The sequence below is a fragment of the Talpa europaea genome, assembly GCF_964194135.1.
Source record: "Talpa europaea genome assembly, chromosome: 1".
Classification (NCBI taxonomy): Eukaryota; Metazoa; Chordata; class Mammalia; order Eulipotyphla; family Talpidae; genus Talpa; species Talpa europaea.
The window spans coordinates 110,557,672-110,570,577 of NC_140073.1; the positions used below are offsets into that span (position 1 = coordinate 110,557,672).

A 12,906-nucleotide genomic window follows, 5' to 3' on the forward strand; every position below is an offset into this window, starting at 1 on the left:
GTTTATCAGTTACATTTAGATTGTCTCTCTTTGATAGACTTTTGACAATGAGATGGGATTTGAGAAGCACTTTGGTCTAATTGGTGACATAGTTCCTCCTAGAACACACTCTTAAGACACATTGTTCATCTAGCCCTTTTAATGTTGATATTTACTAGTTAATATTTTGGGTGATTACATTGGGAAATATTCTCCTCCAGCCCTGAACATTCATTCATTTTGGAGTTTGTGATCCCTGCTATCATTTTAAGGGCAGTAAAAGTTAAAAAAAAAAAAAACCAACTGTGTCTCATGTCCCCACTGAGATTTCAAACTCTTTTTTTTTTTAAAGATTTATTTATGCATATAAGAACTGGGATACAGGCCAGAGGTGTAGGGGGTGAGAGGATTCACCAGAGACAGAGTGGGGAACAGAACAGGCAGAATGACTGAAATACACTGCTGAGGGGAGCAACAGGAGAGTCAGGAGAAGTCTGCTGTGCCATGTGGGTAGCTCCCTGGCCGGGAATTGAACTCATGCTGCAGTGGCTGCAAACAGCTCCATAGGCTGTGTCTTAACCCCTTGCGCCACCAGGGAGGCTCAGTTCAAACTCTTTAACTCGTTAAATGGACCTCAAATCCAGTATGGCTAAAGAACCTTTTCTTTCAAAAATTTTTATCATCTTTTTCCTTAATTTAAGATGTAATAATGCTTTCCCAAGTTGACTTGCTTTAGGAAAATTCTATTAAAATATGTCATCTTTGGTGGCAAGTAATGGAAACTAGAAGTCAGAAACCATAATCTCCTTCTTGTTCCATAGTACTAAGATTTTAAACCCCTGTATTATAGGTGTTATGTCTGTTCCACCCTATGACACAAATTAATGATCTGTTGGTAATAACCCATGGATTTAACTGGAAGCCAAAGGCGTGCTTTCTTTTTCCGGCAGGACAGCTTGTGTTCCTTGTCCCAGATCTTGTAAATTCCATCCTCCCTCCCTCCATCTCCTCATCCCATTATATCATTTCACAGCAAAGTGTTAGAGTTGACATTCCCCCAAAGGTACTATCACCCACAATGATCACTATGCTGGAGCTATGCATTTGATTCTAAAGGGATCTTTAGTGGCGAGGAGACCCTGTGATTCCACGACCTGCCAGCAGCATGTCTCTGCCCTGTGTTGTAACTGCAGATCCTAATACCCTATGCGAGGATCCAGTTTCTTTGGGATCATCTCGATTCCATGTGCTCTCTTTGGTAAAGGGAATCCTTGAATTGAAAGCCATATGATATTGATTGTTTATACTTTTGTGAACCTTTTTCCATTAACAAACTGTCAGATTAGAAGAGGGTTATTTTGACAGGTCCTGAGTTTGAATGTTTCATAAATAGGTGTCTCTTTGCTCTCTGAAACTCTAGTGTGAAGGTATAGGAGAAGCCCTGGAAATCTAATGGCCTTCTCAGTACATATTTCTGTGAGATATTACAGGGTCAGACCTAAATCAGGACTTCCCAGGAGCTCTCCCCTGAGTTCCTGGAATTTCAGAGTTGCTGGAATATTAGAACTGGAAATGACCGAACACCATCTTTTCCACCTGCTTTCTTTTAAAGATGAGGAAACTGAGGACTAGGAGTTGAAATGATATGAACAAAGTCATATAGCTAATAAATAGCAGACCTGGTGCTCGATCACATCTCTTTGCAGCTTAAACCTCTTCCTAGAGTGGCAAAGGACCAGGAAACTCCTCTACTTTAAACTAGAGAGGAGGTCCCCAGGCTCAATCTAGGCTCAGTCTATACCCCAGAGATGGTGGCACCTTAGCATAGAAGGAAGGCTTTGTGTGACTCAGACCCAGCTGCTCTGTGACTCTGCTGTCTTTCCTCATTCTGAACATTCATCCCGAGGACTTCCAGATTCTACTTCCTCCCTTGAACCATCATGCCATGACACCTATTCTATCACCCCTTGAAGGTTTCAGTATTGCCTAATATGTATGTATGTAGTTATATGTCTCCTAACTAATGCATGTGCTTAGCCCATCCTGACCACCTTACTGCACCGGGGCAGCTGAGGGGTGAATGTGTGACTGCACAGAAAGCCAAGAGCACTTGGAGCTCTTCACATGACAGGCGCTGTAGAAGCGCTAATGCTCATTACATAGAACTTTTTTTCAATGAGATTTGCATCTCTAATTGCTTGTTTCTCCCAACACCCCTCTGAGGAAGATCAGTAGTATTACTTGAAAATATAAAGTGCTATATAATTTTGCACTTATACAGCGCCTTTCACGGAGCACCTCTGAGTATCTCACAAACATTAACTCATTCCTCACAAGGCTCAGGTGAAGGAAATCAGAGCTTTGCTTTGCCTTCATTTTACATTGAGATTTTCCAGAACTGGCTCGAGATGAGATGTTCTCAGACCCCGTGATTAGCTTATCAGACCCTCTAGTGTCCCTTCCTTCTCCCCTGGTTCTGCACCTTGTAATGTTCTTCTGTTTAGCCAGCTTTAGGAGGTTGTCTCAGGAGCTGAGTGATTTTATTGGTTTGCAGAAGAGGTTGAGAACCCGAGGCCATACCATGCAGTACTTTGTTTGCAGTGAGACCTCTTAGGGGGAAGAGTGCTAACTGTCTAGAAGGATCTCTCAAAAGCCAGCCTCCACCCTTCATCTGCAACAAGGTGATTCCCATATTTTGTGTCCCACCTCCTCTTAGACAATGCTGTGTGGGAACCGAGCTGGTGGATTGGATGATGCAGCAGACCCCATGTGTTCATTCCCGCACTCAGTCCGTTGGCATGTGGCAAGTCCTAGTAGAAGACGGTGTTCTCAACCATGGTAAGATGAGCCACAGTCCCTGGGAAACCCTCAAGAAATGCTAAGTGCATTTCCCTGGGTAAGTTGTTGCTGAACTCTCAAATGGGCAAGAAGAATTATGAGCCCTTTAGGGACCTCCAGAGATAGCGTCTTCATTTAGCAACACAAATGCTGCGAGTGAATGCTATTGATTGCTGTGTTCCACCATTGTACCTTCCTAACTTGGGAAAATGTATGAAGGGAAGATGAAATTGCAACCCGAGTGTATCAGTTCCAATTATGTTTATTAGTTTGCATTCACAGTTCATTGATAGTGTGATTATACTCAGCATTGCATAGCAGTCGTGATGCAGGGGCAGAATGAAGAGCGATGAAATGTGTGGCTGGGCTGATGACATGAAAAAAAGTGATGAATTCAGAAGCTGCCGTTTAACTGTGGTGTTGTCTGGGAGAGCCAATTTGTATACCCACAGAATGACCATATTTAAAATCAGGAATGTGCTCTGCAATTGCAGCCCTCGATATCTTCAGGGACTATAATTGAGCAGAGTAGTCATTCAGGACAGGAGTGTATCTGTGGTTGAACTACTCATGCCATTTATTTTAAGACTATTTTCCAAACCGACAAACTATTAAAATCATTTATTTAATTTAGCAACACCTGAGACTCCAGTGACAGTTTTACCAGTGTTTCTATGCTTCAGAGTGCATACAGATTGCCTGGGCCTCTTGCAAACATGCAGATTCTGATTCTGCACCTCTGGGATGGGCCCTGCCAGTCTACATGTCCAGCAAGTTCCCAGAAGATGCTAGTGCTGCTGTGCCAGGGGTCACATGTTAAGCAAGGACACACTACTTCTCTTCATCTCTTGACAGTGTTGATGCTCCATCCTGAAGAAGGGCTTAAAACTCTGAAGACATACAGATGAGAGATTCTGAACAGAATTCAGTGATCTTGTCCTACCAAGATCTAAATCTTTTTGCTTAAAAGGAACAAGAGTAAAAAGCTTTTCAAAATCAGAACTGGAAGGAAATTATTATGAGATCTAAGGGTCTATGACCTAGAAGCTTGGTCTGGTCAGCATTGTTCAAACAATTTCTTTAAGTGCAGACAGACACGGTTATAAATGGTACATGTTGAAAGAAAAACATGAATTCTGATTCTGACAAACCTGGTATTTTTTTAAGCCTGTACTTTCAGAAAGAGCATGATATGGGAGTTGGTTATTTTCGTCTTTGCGACATAGGTACCACATCCTAGAAAATGTCACCAAAATAATTTCTGCTGGTCAAAGTGCTCATCTCAGAAGAGTTGGCAGGTCTCCTTAATGGAGTCGCAGGGCGGCCCAGGGGACGGGCGGGTGGTGGTTGCTGGGGAGGTCATGTCTTCCAGCTGCACAGCCCTGGGCGAGGCGGCTGAGAAGGGTGAGGAGACTCACTACTGTGCTGCCACTTGGCTGTCTTGACCAGCACCAAACACTTTTTGTTTCTGGTAACCGGGGCCGTGAGGCAGAGGTGCACTGGCTGACACTCGCCTCCATGTTTCCTGCAGTGGACCAGGAGCACCATTTCCAAGACAAATATTTATTTTATCGATTTCTGGATGACGAGCACGAGGATGCCCCTTTGCCTACTGAGGAGGAGAAGAAGGAGTGTGACGAGGAGCTCCAGGACACCATGCTGCTGCTGTCACAGATGGGTCCCGATGCCCACATGAGGATGATCCTCCGAAAACCGTGAGTAAGAGCATAGGGCACAGGCCCCGCTGGTCACTGGGGCGCGTGCGCGCATACGGGCAGACCCAAATGAGGTTGATTCAAAAAAACCCTGGCCTTCACCCCCAGCCAGAGGAGAGAGAGAGACCCTGAAGAAGTAGCACAACAGTGTTTGTCTCTTTTTTATTTTATTTTTGAGCCAGAAGTTTCCATTTCCCGTCTGCATAAGCTAAAACTATGGAGTCTTTTAGCAGTTGGCTTAAGATGTCAAAACTGATTCCACGTATGAAATAACCTTTGGTCATGACAAACAGAAACTGCTCTGATTCTCTGCCAGACCACACCTGCCTCTTCTTTGTAATGCAATATGTCAGCAGTAGGCAGAACCCTAGACCTCATGTCTGTGCTTGCATCCATTCATTCTTCCATTCATTCATTCATTCAGAATGCCCTTTCACAAAATTCTAAGCCCTCTGCTCAAAGACACATTTTTAGTTTTTAAGAGAGCACCACTGCTCCATTCACCCCTTGACACCTCCATTCAGCCCCTGAAGTGCTCTTTTCCCTTCTTCTCAGCTGAGTCCAACCTGATCTCCAGTCGCAGCCCATTAGTGGAATTGAGGAATCAATTTAATTGGATCAATGCAGAAAGAATTTATTGAGCCCCTCTTCTATTCAGTGTACTCTACTAAATTGCTGTAAGACATTATAGCACAGTCTAATCTCAAGCCTTTTTAATAAGGGATGACTTGGCACTTGGTTCTGAAACCACCACACAGGCTTATGTTTTTCTGTTGGGAATGAGATCGCCCTCCACCCTGCAGCCAGTGCCAGCCAGCTGTGGCCGTCTACTCTGAGTCACTGGCTTGGCAGACCTCCATTTATTGGTGGGTCTCGACAAGAGTGTTCAACTTTACGTGTCTGTGTCAGCTGGGCGTTTTCCAAGAGTGAGGTGTCCCACAGAACAACTTCCCCCAAGTCTGCCTCGCATACCACCTCAAGTAGCCCTCTGAGCCCTCCTTTATTCCTTCCCCCAGGGTTTCCCCTCTTCCGCTGGCCTTTATCCAGTGCTGTTAAAGCCTTTCAACATACTTCATTCTTGTCATCCCATGTACTCTTTGTCTAACGTTTCTTTTGGGTCTTCATATCCCACACCAGGGGTTTCAAAGGCCTCTCTCCATCCAGTTGGTTAACAGTCTTAAACTCTAGAACCTTGGTTTTCAGCTCTTTTAGCCTCAAAACGGTTTTCTTCAAACAAAACCTTTACTGGTAAGTACAAAATGTCAAACAGAAAAGCCAGAGCTTCACTCACTTACTCATAAGTAGGGTCCTCCCTGACAAATTTGTGATCTCTTTGCCCTGGAAGATTGTAGAAGTGGTGGTTGAGGGGATACAGGAAGAGCCCTTGGGCTTGGGGAACTCAAATGAACATCACCATTCTGAGCCATGCTTTCTCTCCTGTCAGAGTGCTTTCCTGCTCTCTCCACCCCTTTGTCCCATTGTCCATCATCTATACTTTCCTCATTTCCTGGATTCCCTCTCTCTCCCCTTTGCTGCCTTCTTCGCTCAAGCTCGTACTGCACAGTGGTTCTGAGTCAGAGGTGGGGGAGGCCCTAGGGGACTTTGGGAACATGTTAGGATACTGGGTTTTCATGGTGTATGAGGGGCTGCACTGATGGCATTTGGCAGTGGCTGGGATCAAGGGATGTTAAACATACCCCAATATCTAAAACCCTACAAAATAAGGAGTTGTCCTGAAAAGATTGCCCCTGCTGAGAAACATTGCTGTAAGCTATAAGTCACTTAAAGGGAAAGACGTATCTCATTTTACTTTGTTTTTAATCATTTATTCATTTAACCAACATTTTTGGAATACCTATTTTGTTCTAGATAGTATGTTAGTTGCTAAAACTGCAGCATTGAACTTGAAGTTTGCACCTCCTTCCTGTCTAGTGCAGGAGACAGACCTGAATATAAAGTGGAGAGGGGTATTCAGCCTGGAGTGAAAGTTAGAGAAGGCCATGTTCTAGCTCCATGCATCATGCTGATAGACCATTAATAAACCTTTGCTGAGTGAATGAAGAAATGGATATACAGCCCCAGCTAATGTTCTCTCAATTCAGTTGCTTCAAGGAAGGCAGAAGTACCTTTGGACTCGTAAAGATTTTGAACAAAGATTTTGAACATCTACCAAAGAGGTTTTTCATTGTAAAAACGTAATAAAATGGTTATTGACTTTGGGGAGTTTATAATCCAATGAGAGAGGCATTCCAAATCAGATTGAGATGCAGCAGACATGTATTGAGTGCCTGCTGTACACCAGGCACCAGGCTGGAATATTCATGCCCATCATTCAAGTCACTCTTACAAGAGCCTGAGGGCTGGTTTTTTTGGTTACCCGTAGAAATTAGAACTTGTAATTCTGCTGCCTTTTTCTTCCATACAGCATTGAATTGCATGGCCCTTAGCAGCCCAAAGATTCTTCACAGAAAATTACGTTCCAAAGACATGACTTTTCCAGTCTGTCACTGGCCATTAAAGTACAGGTTCCACCAGTATTCCATGATACATCATTTTGGGTGCTCTTGGAATTTTCCCCATCTCCCCAGGTTTTATGAACCTGTAAACACTGGCACTTGGGGGCTAAAGTTCTTCTTTTACTCAGTATTCATAGGTTTTCTTCCTACTGGAGTGACAGCCCCCAAGAGATGGGAAAGCGAAAAATAAGAAATCTAATTTTATGAGATCTATTTTCAAACTGTACACACACACACACACACACACACACACTTTTGTATATATTGTTTGGAGCTCCTACTTTAAGTGGAAAGAAAATAAACTTAGCTGATCAAGAATTGTCAATACCATTGCTCTCCTTGAAGAGACCAGCTGAGAATTTGAGAATTTGAGGGCATGTTCAAAGGTCCTGAAAATGTTGACTTTTTACTGCCCAAACTGCCAATTCATTAGAAAATGGAGAAGCATGAGATGCACTGGTTCCATATCGACCAGGGCAGGACCCCCCAATTTTTAAGCTCAGCACAGCTGCATTTTATAATAGTCACCACTGCCAGAGAGGTTGCAGAACTCTGATAATTACTGGGAAAGAAATAACACAATATTCTTTGATGAGAAGATTACTTTGAGAATTTGATTGTATAATGAAGATGTTGCTTTGAAAGGTACTTCCTATTGTTCTGAATCCGAGACTCGCTAGCAAAAAAAAAAAAGTGTCACTTGTTTTGACAGGCTACTTAGAAAAATTCTCTGTTTATTACATTAACTGCAGCATTTTAACTGTCAAACTATGAAAGAATGTTCTGTAGTTTAAAAAACAGAATAGAGCTTCAGGGGGAAATTTTTGGCACACTCTTGTTGCTATTGGTATTGAAAAAAAAAACATACATTCTGAATGTGAAATTAGCTTTTTATTTGGTGGCAGGCAGAGTGACTCACAATGCCTGTCCTGGTTTCGCAGGTGCAGACCTGGATGGCATTTGGGGGCAAGTGCTATAGAATGGTGACAGCTTGACGGCACTGTTGTTGCAGCTCCCAGACAGGGCCATCAAACCTAAAATGAGCTTGTGGAGCTTATTGTTTTGATTTTGCTTTGTTTATAAGTCTAAAAACAAGAGGTTGCCCTGTAGCAAGTAGATATCATGAAGACCCTTCCCAGTAGATGCATGCATTCTGGCTACCTCTGAGCAGGTACTCTGAGTAAGGCCATCAGCAAAGACATGTAGAGTGACTAGGTAGGCAGTGACAGGTAAACTTGAGATCAGTTAGATAAAAAGAAATTCAAGGAGACGAATTCAAGGTCTGCCATACAGCCCTCCCAAACTTTTTTTTTTTTTTAAGATTTATTTGTTTGTTTGTTTGTTTGTTTATACAAGCACTGGGTACAGTCAGCAGCGCAGGAGGGTGAGAGAATTCACCAGAGCCAGAGTGGGGAGCAGAGCAGGCAGAAGGACCGAAGTACACTGCTGAGGGGAGCAGTGGGTGGCAGGAGAGGTCTGCGCGCCATGTGGGACCTCCTCTGGTGGCCGGGGAGCAGCCAGGGATTGAACTGGCGCTGCAGAGGCCGCGGGCCGCTTCGCAACCCAGCGCTCAACCACTGCACCACCGGGGAGGCCCCCAAACTCTTTTTTAAAGAGGTGTTTAGAATGGTCTATTAGACACCAACCTAAAGGTGGGAGGGAAATGAATTAGATGCTATTTCCTAGATCTAATTCTAGTTAGATTTGCAATTATGAAATACCCTAAAAGTCTAGAATCTTTAGTAGTTGCAAAAGAGGTAAGTAGGTTGGGCCTTAGCAAATATGTGTGTAGATGCACGTATGCATACATATGTGTATTCCATATATATACATATGTATACATATAAATGAATTATTGGCATGTTCCTGTCTTTTAGATGGGTTGGAAACTCAGAAACTTGAGTTCATTTATTTCATAGGATTAGTTAATATTTTCTAACATATGCTATAATTTTAGATGATCAAATAGTATGAGAAGACTTGGAGGGGAGGGTCCCTCCTTGTGTATCAGTCAGTTGGCTGCATTGATAGCCCCACCCGCTGTTCCACACACTTGCTGTAGAGGGCACCCGAGAAGCTGTGCAGTTTCTCTTAGTTAGCAGAGCCTGTTTGAGCAGGCTCTTTATCTGTTCAAGGTTTGTTTTTTTTTTTTTTTTTTGGTTTTTCTTTTGAGAGTGTGAAATTTGAAATCCTGATAATTATAGGGAAATTTGCTTCCTTAGAGGAACCCAAATTAGCAAGCCTAAAATCGGTGAAGCCTAGGGTTTGGGTTCCTGTTGGGATATGCTAAGGGAAGGCTCAACATCATGAAGTCCATCTTCAAATGTAAATAGAATGAAAAGAGGCATGATGAAAGAGCTGAATCTTTATGAAATAAGAAATTCACTGTGAATCTTGTGCTTCAGTGAATGCCAAATTTGCCTTTGTTTTTCCTGGAAAGATTGCTGTGCTCCAAGTGAAAGCTCATAAAATTTACCAGAATAAATGATCACATAAAGTGGACCATTTCTGGGGTTGGATTAGCCTCTCTCCTATAAAAGCAATTTACCACTTAGTCTTCATGTTTCCATTCCCAAAAAACCAACCATTGGATTACTGCCAGCAGGTCTCTGACTTGGGAGGGAGGAAGATGAATGTAGCTGCCATTTACAGGTTAGGGTTCATTATAAGATTACCTCAAGATTTTAATGGCTCTTTATTGCTAAACTCAATTTGCTCATTGTAGAAAATTTGGAAACTACTCAAAAAAGTTAAAGAAGAAAAAATAGCAAATATAATCACATCTCCCAGAAGTAACTACTATTAACATTTTTGTGCCTATCCCTCTGGTTATTTTTCAATATTATACTTAACGTAGCATAACATTCTTTAAGGACAAGATTTTTAATGGGTGTATAATAATCTATCCTCAGTTTGTTTTTGTTGAATGTTTAGGTTGATTCTCAAGTCCCTTTTTCTTAAGAGCAGCAAAAAATAATATTTTTTGTGCTCCTCTTCCCAGAATAAAGAAAGAACGCTTAGCCTGGCAGGGATGGGATCCCAAAGATGTCAGGGAAGTGCCAGCAGGGAATAACAAGCTGGCTCACACTGAGGGAGTGTGAAATGACTGGAGAGTTAGACCAAGGTGAGATGAAGGGGTGGTCTACAATGCCTTCTGTGTTCCTTGAAAATTATATAAACTACTTGGGGTACCATGCAAGAGTTTTAAAGGGGAGGTGTGATACAGTTTGTAGTAGGTAGCGTTTTCTACTATTTGTGGAGAATGGGTAGGATGACCCAGAACTTAAGACAGAATGCAATATGAATTTATGAGATTAAAACTAATTATATTTTTACTAAGGGAAATAAAACAGTAGGAGAAAGACAAATATGGGATAGTTTCACTCATACATGCAATATCGAGGAACAAAACAAAGGTCAGACAAAACCAAATCAAAAACAAATCCTAGATCCTGACTGTAAAATTGAGTTTCCCAGAGGGGAAGGGGGAAGAAGGAAGAAGGAGGAAGAGGAAGGAGGAGACCCAAAGGACTGCGGTGGCAGGTTATGGGTGCTCTGGCGGTGGGAATGATGTGGGAACACCATGAGAGTCTACACCTGTGAAGCATATATGGTGTTATAAACCAGTGTTACCTCTATTTAAAAAAAAAAGAAAAAATTATATTTTGATCGTTTAACAGCAGCATTTTGGATACATTTTTTTAAAAGATGTATTTATTTATGCATACAAGAACTGGGGTACAGGCCAGAGGTGTGGGGGGTGAGAGGATTCACCAGAGACAGAGTGGGGAACAGAACAGGCAGACTGACTGAAGTACACTGCTGAAGGGAGCAGCGGACACGACAGGAGAGGTCTGCTGCGCCATGTGGGTAGCTCCCTGGCCGGCCGGGGATTGAACTGGTGCTGCAGAGGCTGCAGATAGCTTCATAGGTTTTGTATTAACTCCTTGCACCACCAGGGAGGCCCTGGATACATGTTTTGATGCAAGAGTCTGCTAAATAAAAATGGAAATATTACGGAGTATAAGAACCTCGGATTCTAGTCTTGTAAGTTATCATTAAGTCACCCATCATCTCAGGATACAAATCTTTTAAGTTATAGAATGAATTTAATAATACCTGCTTATGCTGTCACTTTTTCACATTGGGGTTATAAATAGAAAAACAAATGAAATCATACTTACCTGCAGTTTATTGAGCATACATACTAGACACTTTGTTCAACCACTATCTAATTCAATTCTCCTATCAGGACAATGAGGTTATGATTAATAGTATCCACATTTTTATGGATTAAGAAACAGATGTAGGTTACATCATGCACCTGTGTTTATCCAGGGTGTAGACTTCAAGATTTGATACAGGTCTGTCTGTCTCTGGAGCCGATGTTCTACCACTTATTCCCGGAAAAGCGGATTCAAAATGGCTTCCTGGGTGTAGTCTTGGAGCACCGATGAGGAAAAGTGTCAGGAAATCTGATTTAGAAATAATTGTTATCAACTAATCTCTCCTCACTCAGCTATAACCCTATAGACCTGAAGTGAGTATAAGTGTACCATCTACTGTACAAAGAATTCACATCCACCCACCAGCAAGAATCACAAACAAAACTTAACAATTGATATCTGACTCACAGTATCATGTTTATATAGTGGCCTCACGTCCATCACCTCTTTGAACCTCAAAATAACTCTGTAAACTGAGTAGCATTGTTATTGTCCATAATTTACAGGTGAAAAAAGTGCCTTCCTTAACATGACAGAGTGGTATATGTGGCTGAACCAGGATCTGAGCCCATTTTACTTACTCCAAATCCAATTTCATTTTTTTCCATGGATAATATTCTTTCCTCTCTGTTAGGTTGCCTCAACTTCATCCTCTCTACTGGAGTTAATTGAATAGCAGATAAATCAAAGAAATGTGGATAATTCATCTATCCCTGATTATTTAAGAATTAATGTTTGCAAGGAAAAAGTAGTAATGCTTCCACATTGTACCCTTTAAAAAAACAGTTGATTTTTCAACCCGACTTTTATGCATGCTACACGAAGGCAGAAGCAATACTGTCTGATTCCATCCAGATTTGTTTTTCTCAACTTGCTGCTTAGGCGTTGTAAAGAAAAACATTTGTATTTTTAAGTAAATCTTTTAAAGGTTTAGGGTTAAACTTCAGCATGTCCTCAGAATAAATCCTTTGGCTGGAAATATGTTGGGCAAAGTCTGTTTCTAAACATGAAAAACCAGTAAATCACATTGTCCTAAAAACACACCTCTCATTCAGAGGCCTTTAGTATGGAGTGATTGCCCCATGTTCTGTTGGCCTGGACTTCATGTCTCACAAATATTCATAAAGCCCATGCCCCTTCCAACAATTATAAACTGTATTCATCTCTAACTTCACAGAGAGTGAGAGAATCTCTGTGCATATGTGTTGCTATCAGAACTAGAAATTGCATCAGATAAACTTTAAATATCCTTTTCTGGGTTAAAGACAAGGTGAGGGCTGGTGTTTGGCAGGGAATGAGCGGGCAGAACCGGACAGGACACTTTTCGGTGTCTCCTCACCAGGCTCCCGCCATGTCTGTACCCTTAAGAGCTAACTCCTAAGAAGCAAGGAGCCTGGGTGGTAAAGAAAAAGCAACATGTTCTGCTGGTTTCTCAGACAAGGGGGTGGGAAACACCATACTGCCCTTGAAGGGAAGTGGAAGCAGTGAGCTCTCCAGAGGATCTTAAGAGTGTTGGAATATGATCCAAGTTTGGGAAATGACTTGTAAGCAGGAGAATTAGGTGTGTCATGGTGGAATGTAGAGCAAAAACAAAGTATTCTCACTCCCACCCCCCAGAAAAATAAGACAACA

General features: G+C 42.1%; 1 protein-coding gene across 12 annotated transcripts in view; it reads left to right on the plus strand.

Annotated features, from left to right (window-relative positions):
• The window catches only part of RAPGEF4 (Rap guanine nucleotide exchange factor 4), a gene marked incomplete at both ends in the record, with an annotated part of 284,857 nt that overhangs the window by 202,123 nt on the left and 69,828 nt on the right, over positions 1-12,906 (plus strand). For all 12 annotated transcript variants that reach the window (XM_084236428.1, XM_084236432.1, XM_084236437.1 and 9 more), the window contains 2 exons: positions 2,696-2,817; positions 4,349-4,532. In XM_084236428.1, the coding sequence (XP_084092554.1) occupies positions 2,696-2,817; positions 4,349-4,532 (306 nt within the window). The remainder of the gene's footprint in view (positions 1-2,695; positions 2,818-4,348; positions 4,533-12,906) is intronic.